The sequence below is a fragment of the Schistocerca americana genome, chromosome 2, assembly GCF_021461395.2.
Source record: "Schistocerca americana isolate TAMUIC-IGC-003095 chromosome 2, iqSchAmer2.1, whole genome shotgun sequence".
In the NCBI taxonomy this organism is placed as follows: domain Eukaryota; kingdom Metazoa; phylum Arthropoda; class Insecta; order Orthoptera; family Acrididae; genus Schistocerca; species Schistocerca americana.
Window position 1 is genome coordinate 602406829 of NC_060120.1, and position 18171 is coordinate 602424999.

The following is an 18171-nucleotide window of genomic DNA, read 5'->3' on the forward strand; positions in this document are numbered from 1 at the left end:
ACACTGGTCGATACTGCTGCAGAGCGGCTAAAAGTGGGCAGTCCAGCAAACGGTGGACAACTGTCATTTGGGAGACACAGCGACACTGAGGTGGGTCCTCCCAACAGAGTAGGTAACAATGTGTTAGCCACGTATGGACAATGCGGAGCCAGCAGAAGATAACCGATTCCCTGTGAGAGACCTGCATGGAAGACTTCCACACATTCACGGTCTCCTTAATGACACGCCAGTTTGTTGTGCGTGCTGTTATGCCAATCAATCTCCCTAAGCTGGAAAACCCTGTGGTGTAAGACAGAATGCAGGTCAGCTTCGGAGATGCCTATCTCCAGAAGCGGTTTCCGCGTCGCCTGTTTGGCCAGCCTGTCGGCAAGTTCGTTGCCGGTGATTCCGATGTGTCCTGGGTTCCACATAAACACCATGGAACGGCGGGACTGTTCCAGGGCACAGATGGACTCCTGATTGGATGTACCAGAGGGTGGCGAGGGTAGCACTAGTTGATAGCTTGTAGGCTGCTCAATGAGTCAGTACACAGCAGAAATGCTCTGCCAGGGCATGAGCGGATGTACTCAAGAGCACGAGATATGGCCACCAGCTCTGCAGTGAAAACACTGCTGCCAACTGGCAAGAAGTGCTGCTCAATATGTCCTCTATGAACATATGCGAAGCCTACGTGACCATCAGCCATTGAACCGTCGGTGTAAACCACTTTAGAGCCCCGAAACACATCAAGAATCAAGAGGAAGTTACAGCAAAGAGTGGCAGGGTTAATTCGCGTACACTATGGAGGCATATGTGAACGGACCGAAAGTAGAGGTGGTAAAGGGAAGGACTCCAGTTCAGAGGGAAGGGACCGCATGCGAACCGCAATCGTTGGCCCTGGTCTGGGCCACCGATGCTGGAGACGGACTGCCGCAGGTGGGAAAAGGAGACGGTAATTTGGATGCTCAGGGGAACTATGAATGCCTGCTGTGTAACTGGCGAGCAGTTGTGCACATCTGATCTGCAGCGGAGTGACACCAGCCTCCACCAGTACGCTCGTCACCGGACTCTTCCTAAAGGCTCCTGTCGCTAATCTAACCCCACAGTGGTGCACAGGGTTGAGTAAATGCAACACTGAAGTGGCTGCCGAACCATAAACCACACTCCCATAGGCAATTCGGGATTGGACAAGGGCTCTATAGAGCTGCTGCAGCGTACAGCGATCTGCGCCTCAATTGGTGTTGCTCAAGCAACGGAGGGCACCGAGGTGCTGCCAGCACTTCTGCTTAAGCTGAAGAAGATGAGGTAGCCAAGTCAGTCGAGTGTCGAAAACCAGTCCTAGAAATTGATATGGCTCCACTACAGTGAGTGGATCGTCATTAAGGTAAAGTGCGGTTTCTGTATGAACGGTACAACACCGACAGTAGTGCATGACACAGGACTTTGTGGCTGAAAACTGGAAGCCATGGGCTAAAGCCCATGACTGCACCTTGTGGATGGCTTCCTGAAGGTGCCGCTCAGCAACAACAGTACTGGAGCAGCAGTACAAAAAGCAGAATTCGTCTGTATACAGAGAAGGTGAGACGGAGGGCCTGACAGCTGCTGCTAAACCGTTAATGGGCACTAAAAATAGAGACACACTCAATACAGAGCCCTGTGGGACTCCATTCTCCTGGATATGGATGGAACTATGCGAGTCACCAACTTGGACATGGAAAGTACGGAGCAACAGGTAGTTTCGCATAAAAATCGGGAGTGGTCCCCGGAGACCCCATTCATACAATGTGGCAAGGATATCATGTCGCCAAGTCGTGTCATATGCTTTATGCAATTCAAAAAAGATGGCAATTAGGTGCTGCCCCCTGGAAAAGGCTGTTCGCATGGCAGACTTGACGGACACAAGATTATCAGTGGTAGAGCGACCCTGGCGGAAGCCACCCTGACATGGAGCCAGAAAGCCACGTGACTCCATGACCCAATCTAACTGCCGACGTACCATATGTTCCAGCAGCTTACAAAGAATGCTGGTGAAGCTGGCGAGCCGACAGCTAAACACATCAAGTAGGTTTTTATTGGGTTTGAGCACCAGAACGATGGTGCTCTTCCGCCATTGCAATGGAAAGACGCCATTGCACCAGATCCAGTTGAAGATGACGAGAAGATGTCACTTGTAGACAGATGAGAGACGTTTAATCATCTGGCTATGGATGCGAGCAGGCCCAGGAGCTGTGTCGGGGGAATGTGCAAGGGCACTGGGGAGCTCCCACTCTGTAAATGGGGCATTATAGGATTCACTGCAGCATGTAGTGAATGAGAGGACGTTCCCTTCCAGCAGTTATTTGAGAGTGCGAAAGCCTGGGGGGCAATTCTCTGACACAGAGGGTCGAGCAAAGTGCTCAGCAATCACGTTTGCATAGGTACATAACTTGCCATTTATGGTAACACCGGGGACAGAAGTTGGGGCCTGGTAACCGAAAAGATGTTTGATCTTTGCCCAGACTTGGGAAGGTGACATGGCACCCAATGGTGGAGACTTATCTGTCCCAACACTCCTCATTCCGTTGTTTGATAAGGTAGCGAACAAGGGCACGGAGCCATTTAAAGGCTATGAGGTGCTCCAGGGAAGAGTGCGCTTATGCCGCTGTAGAGCTCGGTAGAGCTCACCGACACTCCTATTGCTTCAGCGACTTCCAGCAACAACCAAAGGACTGCCTTACGCCTCGGGCACCCTAAAGAGCGAGGGTTTGCATTTTCTGCCACAGAAACAATTGTGCTAGTCACCTGCGCAACCATCACATAAATGTTACTGTGTGGGGGAGATTCAGCTGTGACAGCAGAGGTGAAAGTTCCCCAGTCCCATGACAGCAGAGGTGAAAGTTCCCCAGTCCACCTTGTTCAAAGCCCATCTGGTCAGGCGTCCGTGTGCCTGACGCTGGGGCAGTGACAGGTAGATGGGTAAGTGGTCACTACCACACAGGTAATCATGTGCTCTCTGGTGGATAGATGGGAGGAGTCCTAGGCTGCAAATTGATGAATCAATGGCCGAGTAACTACCTCGAGCCACACTGAAATGTGTGATGGCCCCAGTACTTAAGAGGCAGAGGTCGAACTGAAACAGTGAAGTTTCGACATATCTGCCTCAGCCAGTACCATATTTACTCTAATCTAAGCCACACTTTTTTTTCCGGTTTTTGTAATCCAAAAAACCGCCTGCGGCTTAGAATCGAGTGCAAAGCGGAAGTTCTGAAAAATGTTGGCAGGTGCCACCACAACTAACTTTTGTCGTCGAATATATGTAGCGCTTCGCAGGCACAAAGATAAATACTGGCACCAAAACCTCTGCGTCAGTAAATAAATTTAAAAAAGGTGGAAGATGAGATTTCTTTCTCCGCCCTGAGTTTCGACCACTGCCTTTTCATACATTATCCAACAAAGTAAATACAAATTCCGTATTATTCATCTTCGAATGTAGCAGCATTTCAATGTACTACGAAAATCCGACTAGCAAGACTGTCAGTATGGCCAACTCTGCGTTCTGAATTTTTTCCTACCTGTGAGAAGAGATGGTTGGTAATAGGAACTTTTATGAATTGTTAATCACATGCAGTATTCTCTTCACCATAATAATAATAATAATAATAATAATAATAATAATACGAATATAAACATTTTTCCATGTATTCTTTCATGTTTGCTGCTATCTCATTTAAATCCTGTCTGCCTAATAAACTACGAAACTAGAGTGAGACAACAGCAAACGTGGAAGAATATACATATCATGTCATGTTTATATTCGTATTCTTATGCCAAATAGTGATACAGTCAGAAACGAAGCAAGGAAATTGATTAGATTTTTAAATCTAAGATGACTAATTTCTGTGCAGAATGTAATGTACTAAAGAGGTGTCTGCAAAGATTTTCAAATGGAGAAAAATTTTCGCTAAACTCTCATTCAGATCATCTATCATACGCAGTCTATTATTTGGTTCTTGTTGATTATAAAAGAAAGCAGCAGTGTAAGTAACAACAACAAGCTGTCTCTTGCCATTGTTCTGCTAACGAGTCGATTTCTCTCTCTTTTTTAAAATAAAATTGTAAGCGGCAGTAGTGCGCACAAAAGCAAGCCATGCCGTGAGCGGCAACAGGTCGTAAACACTCATTATCAGAATGCGACAAACAATGCATGACAGTACAGTAATGCATTTTCAGCTTTGGGTGACGTAAACGCCTATAACAAAGAGAACGGCACTTATCAGATCAAAGAAAAATAAGCAATCAATTCAAACCAAACGAAGCACGTGAAAAAGGAAGGGTGCTCACATAAATATGGACGGAGCGCCTGACGCATAGCAACGGCTACCTGGTAAAGCTTAACTGCTAAGCCTACGACTCTAACCAAACTACTATAGCTGTATAGTCATTGATTCGACCTAAATTGTGTCTCATATTACAATGGACCAACTTTCTTTCGATTTGGAGGTGCGGCCTAAACATCTCTCTCCCCTTGAATTTCGAGTCTCAGATTTCAGGTGCGGCTTAGATCCGAGAAAATTTTTTTCCTAGATTTCAGATTTCGAGTCTCATTTTTCAGGTGCAGCTTTGATTCGAGTGCGGCTTAAATTTGAGTAAATATGGTAAGCACGGTGCAACCCCACAAGGGGTTATGGGCATTTAAATCTCTGAAAAGTAGGAAAGGTTTAGTGAGTCAATCAATCAGTGCAGTTAATACATTCAGAGATACTACACCATCTGGGGGAAGATATACATTGCAGACAGTTATTTCCTGCGTCGTCATTATTCTGACAGCCACAGCTTCAAGGGGGGTTTGAAGGGGCACAGGGTCACTACAGACTGAGTTTAGGACATAAACGCAAACTCCACTTGACACTCTATTAGTCACTATGGTTCCTGTAATTATTCCTTATAGCTGCGAAGGGCAGGGGTCTGCATTGTTGGAAACCAGGTTTCCTTGAGGGCAATGCAGATGGCAGGTGTAAAGCTTAACAGTTGCCATAGCTCAGTCAGGCAGTGGAAAAAACTGCCGCAATTCCACTGGAGGATGACATCATGAGACTGGGAAGGCATGGAACATTAGGCAGTTTACGCCTCAGAGTCACCAGCTGTCACTGATTTGTTGTCTGAGCAGTGTATACGTATTGTGTCCGAGGGTCTGGCGAGATCTAGGTCGGCAACGGATGCCATAATCTCCACCACATCCTCAGCCGCAGAGCTTTTAGATAATGGTGGTGTGGGTGCCACCGCAATTTCCTTGGTCTTACGGGTTTGCTTTTTGGATTTCTCTCACTGCTCCTTGGGTTTCCCTGGCTGGGAGGACTTCACTGGCTCAGCTTTCGGGACTGAGGGTGAGTGTGAAGCCCTATGACCAGATGCTTTTGGGCTCTTCAGCCGCTGGCGGGTGTCGTCTTTCCCACTAGAAAAAACAGGGAAGGGAGTGACCCAAGGGACCCCTTCCTAGCGAGAACAGCCGAAGAAGTTGTACCCTTCTCCGGCTTAGAAGTGGGGACGGATGTCCCCATTGATTTTGGTGTGTGTGTGTGTGTGTGTGTGTGTGTGTGTGTGTGTGTGTGTGTGTGTGTGTGTGTGTGTGGTGCAGGAGCAACAGGGAGGGAAATGCCCCCCACCATCAAGGGGGCAGGTGTAGTCTTCTTGCTCTGAGAGGTGACCTGGGTTGGTGGAGCTGATGGTGCCAGAACTGCTGTAGCGGCAGTTTAAGATGATGTCATACGCACAGGATGCAGGTGTTCAAATTTTGTCTTAGCCTCAGTGTATGTCAATCTGTCCAGGGTCTTTTACTCCACGATTTTCCTTTCTTTCTGGAGAATCCTGCAGTCAGGCGAGCAAGGCGAATGGTGTTCTCCGCAGCTGACGCAAACGGGAGGCAGGCCACACGAAGTATTGGGATGTGATGAGCGTCCACAATCTCGGCATGTGACGCTGGAAATACAGCGGGAAGATTTATGGCCGAACTTCCAGAACTTAAAGCACTGCATCAGGGGAGGGCTATAGGGCTTTACATCACACCGGTAGACCATTACCTTCACCTTCTCGGGCAATGTATCACCCTCAAAGGCCAAGATGAAGGCTCCGGTGGCAACCTGATTATCCCTCAGAGCCCGATGGACACGCCGGACGAAATGTACACTTGCCCGCCTAAATTGGCGTGGAGCTCATCGTCGGGCTGCAAAAGAAGGTCTCTCTAAAATGATACCCTGGACCATATTTAAGCTCTTATGGGGCATGACGGTTACAGAAACATCCCCAGCTTGTCACAAGCGAGTAACTCCCGTGACTGGGCAGGGGATGCTGTTTTGATCTAGACTGACCCAGATCTCATTTTGGACAAGTCCTCCACCTCCCCAAACTTGTCCTCTAAATGCTCAACAAAAAACTGAGGCTTCGTCATGAAAGATGACCCATCAGCTCTCGAACATCAAGGTACCGGGGTGAATAAGATCCGCCGCCATCCTTATCCTGACGTTCCTCCCATGGTGTGGCCGTGGAGGGGAACAATTTGGGGTTGTACTTCTGCGCATTGAATTGAGCTCGTGATCGCTTAGAGACTGCTGGTGTTTCACCACCAGCAGATGATGGACTATGCTTCACTCCCCCTCATGGGTGCCAGCCAGCCGCAGCAGCAAAGGCCAAAAGGCCACCTGGCAGGATGGCCATTGCCGGGAGTCCCGATTCCCCAGGGGGATGGACATCTACCCCTTGGCATATGTGGAGAGTTAACAGCACAGGCATCAGCAGAGTGACCCCTGTGGACATGGTGCTACAACCCATAGGGTACAGGGCGGCCCCACCACAACGGACTGGCTACCATGCTAGATATCAGGTGCAAAGAAGTCCATGATCATCGTTGACGCAGAAACCGGCGCTGCATAGTGCATGGTTGAAAACGCACCCAGGAAGATGTCCTCGCCCAAGAGATGGAGAATGGAGAGGACTGCAATGCAATGACGAGAAAGTGGGCTACAGATCTCAATGCACAATGGACACGCCACACCTTGTAAGGTGCCGTTCCCCAGTTGGCTCGCTCTTCGGGAAAATTTTGAAGAATGGAGCTCAAACCCTACAGGGGACCATCACAAAGGCCAAAACGTGTGAAACTACGTTTAGTCGCCTCGTACGAAAGGCAGCAATACCTCGGGCCTAATCTAACTCCCAGACCTGGAGGGGGTGATCTTGGGTTGAGGCATATGTTTTTTTTATTTGGTAAATTTAGTACAGGTAGTACAGTATCTGGCCTGTTAATCATCAACAGTGATTACAGCTGGTACTCTAGAAAACATTTGCACTTGCATACTACAATCGTAGGAACGGAAGATTGGTCAGCTTTGAAGGAAGCCGTTTCCACGTCGTGGGTGTGAATTTATTCGCACCACTTCATCTACTAGCTGAGAAATCTATTTTCTTCGTTCCCTCCTCCAAGGTCCCACAGATTAGTACCAACCATTAACCTTGCCTCATTCAGGTCTATTAGATTTCGTTAGGGCCATATGTTACCAGTAGGACTAGCAACGTGCTTTGCGAATAATGTCCAAACTCAGTTACTATTTGTGTTATCACCATCGTCCCACTAATTATGCCTTTCAACCTTGAGTCCGGTAACCGCATGCTGTTTAGTTCGTCTCAGTACATGTATTATTATTCCAACAATGAAATGGTGGAAACATCATGTCTATTACTGTTAGTGAAACAGTGCAATTCGAAACCGAACATTTCACAATTAGCGGTGTCAGGATGAATCATGCAGAACAATATCTGTCAGAGGAGTAATGCACCTACAGTGGAACAGCGTGCAGGACTGATGGCATGTTTATACTGTATGCGCTCTCCACCAGCCAATACTAGTTGCGAGCGGAATAACGTGCCTGTGACAGACTCCAATGTACATGAATACACATATCGAATTTTCTCATTGTAAACCTCTATACTAGTGTGGCAGAAGTTTGGCACACACAAACGAATGTGTGTATATGCTTCTGGTCCTTGGTGCATCTTATAACCGGGCTGGTGTTGCCGCTTGTGAATTTGGTGCCAGATACCTTCATCAATGCCATCCACATAAAAATGTGTTTAATCACCTTCAGCTGCGCCTTTGGGAGTGAGGCTCCCTCCTTCCATCATCATGTGACAGAGGTCATCCACGGACTCGCCGTACTCCAGCTAACTGAGGAAGCTATTCTGGAGGTCATACACCAAGAACATCCAGCTGTGTGTCTCGCAACAAACAGTCGGTAACGTGCTGCACCCCTACCATTATACTTTCACGCAACAACTGCATCCTGCTGATTGCCATCAGCAGATGCAATTCTGTAAATGCTTCCAACAAAGACAGGAAGCCAATGATGACTTCGCGAACACCGAAATATAGTCGGATGAAGCAGCATTCACTTGTGTGGGAGTCTTCAATATTGCACAATGCTCACCATTGGTGTGAGGTTAACCCATACGTCACCCACAACCATAGATATCAAGTTCACTTTGGTATCATCGTCTGCACCGGAATACTGGGCGAAAGGCGTTTAGGTCCCTACATGTTGCCTGACTGGTTGACTGCATGAAGGTATCATGTGTTCCTCTCCTACTATCTGCCTGACGCGTTAGAAGATATTCCACTACATGTTTGGCAGAGGATATGGTTCCTACATAATGGTGAACCTCCACACACTGTATTTGGACAGAAGATTTCCAGGGAAATAGCTCACACATGGAGGCTTAGACGTATGGCCACTGCGCTGAACTGACCTAAATCCCCTGGATTCTGGATTTCTTCCTGTGGGGCTGCAGCTTTTCTGCGAAGGGTCCAGAGGTGTGTGATCTGGTGGGGTGCACAATGTTTGGACATGCAGGGAAGTCGCTTTGAGCATCTGTTTTTCTGAAGACAACATATACTGTTGTGAAGATCATGTTGTCATTAATATGAATATTATTATTGTCACTGGTTGACAATGTGCGGCAGCTGAATGCTCATATTACATGTGGTATAAATGACAAGTAGATGTGTGTTATTGAACTTTGCTATCATCTTTAGCATCTCGAAATTGGTATTGTTTCTATAGTTATTCTGTCCTATGACAGATCATTTGTTTCAACTGTCTATTTCTTATTTGTCTAACAACTTGTTTCTTACGTTCAGCATTATGAAGTGTTGTAAATTTAGAAGCACCACCACCACGCAGGATTGAACCCTCAACCTTCTGCATGCTAACCCAAAACTCTAACCAGTGCACCAACTGTACAGGACAACTACTGTGTACAAACGGAGGTAATAACCATACATGTGGTGACAGTGTTGCCAAATTGCCACTCTTCAACGTCCTTTTTCTGCCGAAATTTTGTGAAAGACTTAAGATTTTAGAATCAAGTTGACTTACAGCAAAGAAGAGTGAATCTTTGACGCTTGCGCAGGCAAAGTCAGAAAACCATTAAACAACTGTCAGAGATCCCGAGATAAGTGCCAAGAAGTGGATCTAAATGCATCAACAATTTTATGTGCTGTAGTTGTTTACACAGGGGAATTTATTGTAATGAGTATGGCCACAGCACGAGCATCATTTGAGAAACACACTGAATCAACTCTTATTTGTGTGGGCTATTTTTGACAGTTTAGTTTTATCCTCGTGTGTGAAGTGTCATTGTAAAACAAATCATTATCTAGCTAAAATCCGATAAAGAACCTCTACAAAACTTTGGTAAATTAATCAAGAGGCCTATGGGATTAAGTAGATTTGTTGGTCATCGTCATATGGAGCATTTACCAGGGCCCTGGACAAAGTTCATTACCCATTACACACCATAATCAACTAATACTCTCTGCCATTTCCTTTCTTGATTAAGTAGTAATCTTATGTCGAAGCACAGTCACACATATCAATTTCCCAATACAACCATGTTAAAAATATAAAGAATTCCACCCCACAGTATTTGGAAGACAAATTAATATTATTAAAGCCTACATTATAATCATTTTAATTAAGGTGCTCATTTATGCCAACTGATACACAAGGTTCCAATAATTGATTACTAATGACAGCAGTTGTCACACAGGATTTTTACAAAACAATTATTTTAGTTTGCTATTCCATCAAGATGAAATGTCATTAAAATGCTTTGGTTTTAGTCGAGCGACTCTAGCAAAATGAATGACTTCTGTGGTAATAATTTGGCTGGCAGCCTGAGAACTATCCGCGAGATTTGTACTTACTGACTTGGCTCAATTTTCAGAAAACAGGAAGAGGCTAGGAGTTGAACTGTTTGGTATAAACATTTATTGAGAAATAAGGAGGCAATGCACAAATTAAAAATGTGACACACTGTCCAGTGATGTCTCACCAAAGTATCTGGAAGGAACAGAAATTACTCCGATATGTGAAAGCTGTCAGTTTTTGCCTTATTCAAAGTGGATTTAATGAATTAAGAGAGTTATGCTCACAACCTGACATATAGTGTGATTATATGCTTATGTGATGATTTACCTGAACTGGCAGTAACCACTCAGTTACCATTTACCCTAAGATTCCAACTAGGATTAATTGCATGCAAGCTGCAAACAATGGATAACTTTGGTTTTATTATATAGGCCATGAACATTTAAATGGTGTGCTTCACAGTGCCCGATAACATTACACATTTGCATCAAAGTAGTCAAAGACTGCAAGTAAAATTATGCTTTATCATGGCAAGGGTAGGCATTCAGTGTATGAAGCTGAGAACTACAGCTGAAGGAACTATGTTGCAGGGTCAATAACAAATGATTTCAAACAGACCATAAACTGCAATTTTCTAGGAATTATAATGAAAAGACTCCAAGACAAGAGAATAAAACCATCAAATCAATTTCAAACATGAATGAAAAATTTAAGCGACACCAGCAGACACATTAATTATCAGATAAAATTGGTTTGATAAAAATAGTTGATACACTGAAGTGTGCGATACCGGTTCTTCAAGTCACAACCAAAAGGTAACCTTTCAACCTAATCAGGACCTCGAGCTATGCTGCAGCTCAGTATGGGACAGAAATCTAGTATCAACAAGTTTGGCTAGCAAAAAAGTTTGAAATTTTAGCAAAATGCAAAGATTGATAAACCAAACGGGCACACCCCTAAGTGATTCTACGAAGAGCTACAGTAAACTAAAAATAGTTTAGGAAAGCTGGGCAGGATCAGTCAGAATGTTTATTATGGTGTCTTGAGAACTCCAGTGTTGGTAGATGAAAAGAATCAAATGATTATAGGATTTTGTCAAAATCTCAAAGATGATGCCAAGACTAACAATGGAAAAATGCTGCCAGAAAAACATCCAGCTTCAATAAATCACTAATTTAAATCCTACATCTTAATAATCTCAGAAGAAGCAAATGCCCTAAAGAGAATGAAGTCAACAAGTCTTTGTATTATCAAATAAAGAATCAGATTAATCAAATGAAATTTGATATCTGGAATGTTCGAGGACGGGGGGGGGGGGGGGGCGAGAACTAAAACAACATGAATAATAATTACTCGCAATTAAGTTAATGGCTTCCTGTTTACAAACAAAAATTAAAAAAAAAATCTATGATCCTAACATATACAAATTCCACTAAAACCAAAGATACAATTATTTATAAAGGCCTACCAAACAAGTACCACTAAATTGCCAAGATCTTATCTCTATGAATAAAGTAACATAGAGTAATAACTGTGCAAAACTGACATCTGCCAGTATTATCCCTTGTCATTGTCACAGGTGCATCATTTTCAGAAGCAACAAACACCTAGTAGCACCAGATACTAACTAAATGGTTACAGCGTGCATCAACTCCATTTAATCACCTGCCAAACACAAAGCTGACCTCACAGTATAATCAATGAGTAGGTCACTTACACCGCTTTTGCATTTTAGTGATACCAAAAAAGGGCATTCAAATTACTTTCTGCTCTCTTTTGCAATAGTCCTCAAAACATCTTTCAACCTACATCAGGAACATTCCACTCTACTGCAGTTAAACATAGTTTAAATTTTGAATGCTACACAATGACAATGTACACTGCAAACATCTGTTCCCAAAAATATACATTTTTAACCAAGAACTGCTACTAAATGTTCCTGGCAAAGTGCATATACGGGATGAAATTGAGTATCACTGTGAGCAGAATGTATGTATCACAGCAGAAATACCATAACAGGAAAATTAACATTAATAATGGAACTGATATGAATCCCGATTTGGAGGACACTACAGGGTTGGCTAAAGTGAACCATATACTGAAGGCACTGCGTGTTCACATTATTAAATTCGGTTATTTGTGATAAGAATGGTCTCGCTAGAAGAGATTATCCGAACTGCTCTCTCTGCTGCACACTACGTGGTAAACAGTAGTAGTATAGTACACTTTGTTTACTAACATCACATGACAGAAGATAAGCGAGTACAGCTGTAGCGAAATGTACGGCTTTCACAAGACTTAACAAACACGTTAACTGAAACATAAAATAGCGAACACTGCTGAAAGAATCTCAGGATACTAACGGGCGACTATGGAGAAACTAACCTGCAAAACTACTTCCACTTCATAGCTATTGCCTTTTGACTTCTGATGCCCTTGAAATTTAGATCCATTATAGAGTAGAGATCTCGTAACGCCTGGTTGTTTCGAATTTGCTGGGGGTGGAGGCACGATATCAACTTTCACAGGCATTTTTCTCGAAAACTATTATCTGCGCAATTCCGCCAGAAAAGTGACTGCCGAACTGTTGAAAGATGGCGCTCATAGCGTAAATTCCAAAAGCGAAATTGAACTGGGAAGTGAAATGAAAAGACGAATAACAAAAAATTCGATAGTCATTTACAAAAACAGAAAGAAATGATCAAGATATCCCTGTGACATTGCTTTCATGAAAATCTAATTTTTTATTTATGTCAAACATTGGGCATTCTGGGGAGGCAACATGGCGGACATGTGTGTTACACACACACATGAGGAAGAGAATAATTCAACAAATGTAGGAAATAAACAGTGGGTGAGATTAAATGTCGGCGGAACATATTTCCTGACTACCAAGACAACTTTGTCACGTGATCCTAATTCCTTTCTGTTTCGGCTGTGTCAGGAAGACTCAGACCTCATATCAGATCGAGTGAGTGTCGTGTGTTTTCATTGATATGTATCATGTATAGTTTCATTTATTAAGTTAGAAATAATAATCTATGTGTTTGCAGGACGCAACAGGAGCGTACTTAATTGACAGAGACCCGATGTATTTCAGTCCCATACTTAATTACTTAAGGCATGGAAAACTAGTCATCAATAAGGACCTTGCTGAAGAAGGTTAGTGTGCAAAATCTAGTACTGTTCCGTAGATTTTTTTTTTAGTACACGTTTGAGGAGGACAGAATCACGTTGTACTGAGAATATTTCTACTTCATGATAATGTTGCCGTCAGATTGTGAAAGGCATTAAGTTTGTATCTTCTGTATGTAGTTGATTTTTCATTGTACTGTTTTTCCGCACTAGGCTGGTTCTCATGAGTGATTTATAAGCAATTTCCTTTTTAGAGTCTTCGGCTCGTGGTCTAGTGGCTAGTATTGCTGCCTCTGGATCACGGGGTCCTGGGTTTGATTGCCAGCTGGGTTGGGGATTTTCTCCACCTGGCAACTGGGTGTTTGTGTTGCCCTCATCATTTCGTCATCATTCATGTAATTGGCGAGATCGGACTGAGTAAAGATTGAGGATTTTTACGGGCGCTGATGACTACTATTTACTATTAATGTTGCCCATAAGATAATTAATATACAACATGAACAGCCAAGGAACTAAGACGTTTCCCCGGGATATTCCCAATGCTACTTCTACTCCTGTCAGTGACTCTCCATCCAAGATAAGATGTTACATCCTCCCTACCAAGAAATCTTCAATCCGGTCACATATTTCATCTGATGATTTTGTGTTTGATAATAAGTGTGGGTGTGGTATTGAGTTGAATGCATTTTGGAAATTGAGAAATACTGCATCTTGAGAAGTACTTCTGCTACTTGTTTGAAGGATCTGTGATATAATTAACAGAGGGACGAACTAAACTGCAAATTGGGTATAGAGTGTGATAACAATTCCATCGGGTCATGGGGTTTGTTCAGTTTCAACAATTCCTGTTGTTTCTCAACGCCACTGACACTAACACTTACTTCACTCATCTTTTGAGTGGTATGAGAATTAAATTGGGGCAATTTTCCTGAGTTTTCCTTTGTAAAGGAACGTAAGTATCTTTATAGTGACTGTATACCATAGAGGATCTCTCCCCATCATAAACTGTTCTACGGGGTACATACATTGTCAGTGCATGGTCAACTGTTCTTTTAAACTTGAGCTCTAATTCCTCTACTTGCTCCTATCTTGAGTTAAAAGTTCCTCAGTGAGTCATGATACTACTGCATCTGTGTCTAGTTTGTTGAACATATAAATCTTTCTGCTTGATTTAGTTGCACTTTGTATTTTGGTGTTCACTGAGCTGCTAATACTGCTTCATGGTCACTGATAAGCAGTTTTGATGTGATCTTTCTCAGAGACGCCGGGTCTGTTTGTTGCCATTATATGTCACATATTTTCACCATGAGTGAGGTTCTGAACTATCTGTTCTAGGTAGTTTTCAGAGAAGGCATTGAGTAAGGTTTCACAGTCTGTCTTGTCATGCCCACCAGTAACAAAAGTACAATTATCCCAATTCATCGTTGGATGATTAAAGTCTGCTCTAATGATTACCATATGAGTAAGGAACTTATGTGCAAGCGGATTGAGATGTTATATAAAGTTTTCAGTTAAATGATGAGGTGCGTCTAGTGCTTGATAGAATGTTTAGTATGCTAACACACCGTGTTAAAACAAACATAGTGTTTATATGCTGGAGCACAGGAGTAATTCAAAGGAAACATCTGAAGAGTTAAAACAGAAAGAGCTTAATTTGCTGCATATGGGAGTCTACTTTCTGCAAGAAAGAGGAGAAACTGCTGTTCATGTTATGTTGGATATTTGAGGCAAGTGATGTCATATATGAAAACTTTGCCAGAGCTTGAAAAACAAGTTTTTAAAGTCAAATAAACATTTATTCCATGCCTAAGTCAACAGGGAGATGGTAAATACACACTTTGTGGATGCAGCACAACACAGGTGGAAATGCTTGATAACAGATGTTAATTTGTGAATAATGATATAGAGTGGAGTGATACACTTGGTAACTAGGAAAGTGTGGTTTACAGAACTAGTTTGTCCAGGGATTCTTTATTATTAAGTGTTCGGGGAAGATTCCATTACAATTTAGCTTCATGTGGGATAGTTTGTTTTTTCTGTGGCTAAAATTTGGTTATGTTGCCCATTGTTCTGTGCTTCAGCAAGTGTCTTTTATTAGTACTTAGGCCTAGTTAAAATATGTCCTCTTACAAGGTGTACATTAATGGCATTAAGAGTTTGGGCATCTGTGACAATTGCCGTAATGGGGGAATACTTAAGTGTAGCATTTCTCATCAGCATTGTGATGGCAACCTTCTATTTGATTTGTTCTGTGATTCTTGTATTTCATATCAACTGGTTTTCAGGTGTTCTTGAAGAGGCAGAGTTTTATAACATAACAGATCTCATTGGACTTATTAAGGACCGGATTTGTCATAGAGATAGTAGACCGCTTCGAGATTCTAAGAAACATGTGTACAGAGTTCTTCAATGTCATGAGGACGAACTCACACAGATGGTATCGACGATGTCGGATGGATGGAAATTTGAGCAGGTAAAATTGTATATTTATGTTATTTTATATGTTTTTGCCCTAATACATTTATTAAGAGCCTTCACCTTTTAGGGACCGATGACCGTAGCAGTCTGGTCCCTTTAACCCACACAAACCAACCAACCGTCTTCACCTTTTGTTTGGTTTATCTGTCAGCTAACTGAAACTATCTTTTCTGTTTTTTATGTTCAGTCACTTTCTGTAGTTGGTAACTGTTAGGTCATGTAAATTGATATTGACAGCTTACTCCTTACTCCTTGTTGTTAATGTTACTTTGTGGTTGTTATGTGCTTGTGTGTGCATCTTCATATTAGTTCACGTACTGATTTTTGTTAAATAAAACATTTTTTTACAAAGTGTTCACCATAATTATATTTAAAATACTCAACAAAAGGCTGCGGGCCAAGGACCAGTTGTGAAAGCAATATTTTGTAAATGTCAATAATAGAAATTGTGCTTAGAAATGCGGAGTGTGTTCATAAGTTATGTGTGCGTGATCAGTTTTTTATTTTTGTCAGTTGATCATACTAGTGTGCAGACTGCTATTTATTTTATATGTTCGAGCCTAAAATTGAATGGTACAGCCTCAGCTGGACTCCCAGTAGTTGAAAATTTGATTGGACAAGAAAATTATTTGATGCGTAAATTTTCCATGAAAAACTGTGGGATGATGGAGAAAACTGTTAATCACATCCAGTGATATTGGATGTTTCTTGGAAGAAAAGATACAGAAAAGCACATTCCCAGATTGTACTCTTTATGTACGAGATAAATTATTTCCATATAAGGGATACAAATACGGCAGCCGAAGTTTGGACAGCCCTAAAAAAGCATTTGAAGACTCTGGACCCTCACATAGGAGTTAGCTTGTTTAGAACATTAATAACAACCCATAAGATAAATGAAAGTCAGTAAACAGCTGCTGTGATCAAATCGTAATGACCGAATTTAAGTTAAATGAAATGAAGCTCCTTGTCAGTGAAGAGTGCAGGGGAACTTTATTTCTTTCTGCATTGCCTGATCATTGTCAACCAATGTTTATGGCGCTTTAAAACAGTGGCACATGTATCACTGGAGATTGTTTTAAAGTAAAACTATTCGAAGATTTCAAATCTGAAGACGCAAATGGAAATGAAGAATCAGTATTATATCTAAATAGTCACAAAAAACACATAATTGAATGCTAGAAGTGCAACAATCCCAGTCATATTGCTAAATAACGTTCTAGCAACTGCGAAAGAGAAGGAACCTCATCAAGAAATAACGATAATGGAGATGTATCCAGAAAACTGTCAGAACACAAGAAAGCCTTTCTTGCAGCAGTTTGTCAGTCTTACTAAAAGGAGATGTGGCATTTAGATTCTTGTGCCTCAACTCACATCACTAATGATGATGGGTTGATAATGCCAAGTCATCCAAAAACTTCGTGAACAGCATGGGAGGTGATAGCCTTGACATCGTTCACATCCCAATTTGTTCTCAGTTAGTAAAATTGTAAGTAAAGGGCATAAAGTGATGAATTAGTTCATGGGTGAACTGTTGGCTGTCAGTATCCAGCGGGCACAATATTTGGCAAACAGTCACGTTGCCATCACCAGGTGCGATGATGAAATGACTCGGTGCTTCGCTTTTAACTCCACCCCCTTTTCCCTCTCATTGGCCACTCTATTGGTCATGTGCTCTGATAACGGTGTCCCTTGCTTTACTAAGGACGTATCCACTACCAAAATATATCAGTGCTTCCCTTGCTCGAATCTCCATAGATTCCTTTGACGCATCCCAGAAATTGGTCACCTGTGTCAGAACCTTGGTGTGGTCATAATCCATTCCGTGTGATTTCGTCAGTTATTATTCTGTGACTGCCAACTTGTTAGGCTGCTGCAATCTGATGTGCCATTGATGTTCCTGGTAATGATCTTTGACAGTACACAACGTATGACCTGTGTATGTCTTACCACATTGGCAGCATATCTGATAGACCTCGGATTTCCGTAGTCCAAGGTAGTGTGGAACATGACCTTAGACGATGAAAATCTGGGGTCTACCAGATACCCTGCCAATATGGTAAGACATACACAGGTCAGACAGTGCATACTGTTGAAGGTCGTTGCCAGGAACACCAACGGCACACCGGATTGCAGCAGCCTCTACCTTTACCTCTACCTGTACATGGTTACTCTGCAATTCACACTTAAGTGCCTGGCAGAGGGTTCATCGAACCATTTTCATACTACTTCTCTACCATTCTACTCTTGAATGGCACATGGGAAAAATGAACACCTAAATCTTTCCGTTCGAGCTCTGATTTCTCTTATTTTATTATGATGATCATTTATCCCTATGTAGGTGGGTGTCAACAAAATATTTATGCATTCGGATCAGGAAGTTGGTGACTGAAATTTTGTAAAT

General features: G+C 42.6%; 2 protein-coding genes across 2 annotated transcripts in view; one reads left to right on the forward strand and one right to left on the reverse strand.

Annotated features, from left to right (window-relative positions):
* LOC124591139 (glucose-induced degradation protein 4 homolog) overlaps positions 1-12753 on the reverse strand; it is a 69397-nt gene extending 56644 nt beyond the window's left edge. Inside the window, exon 1 of the mRNA XM_047131707.1 lies at positions 12540-12753. Within this exon, the coding sequence (XP_046987663.1) occupies positions 12540-12686 (147 nt within the window). The 5' untranslated portion in view covers positions 12687-12753. The remainder of the gene's footprint in view (positions 1-12539) is intronic.
* A 151-nt stretch (positions 12754-12904) lies between these two features.
* The window catches only part of LOC124591123 (BTB/POZ domain-containing protein KCTD5), a 71319-nt gene continuing 66052 nt past the window's right edge, over positions 12905-18171 (forward strand). Inside the window, exons 1-3 of the mRNA XM_047131706.1 lie at positions 12905-13125; positions 13208-13316; positions 15575-15762. Of these exons, the coding sequence (XP_046987662.1) occupies positions 12937-13125; positions 13208-13316; positions 15575-15762 (486 nt within the window). The 5' untranslated portion in view covers positions 12905-12936. The remainder of the gene's footprint in view (positions 13126-13207; positions 13317-15574; positions 15763-18171) is intronic.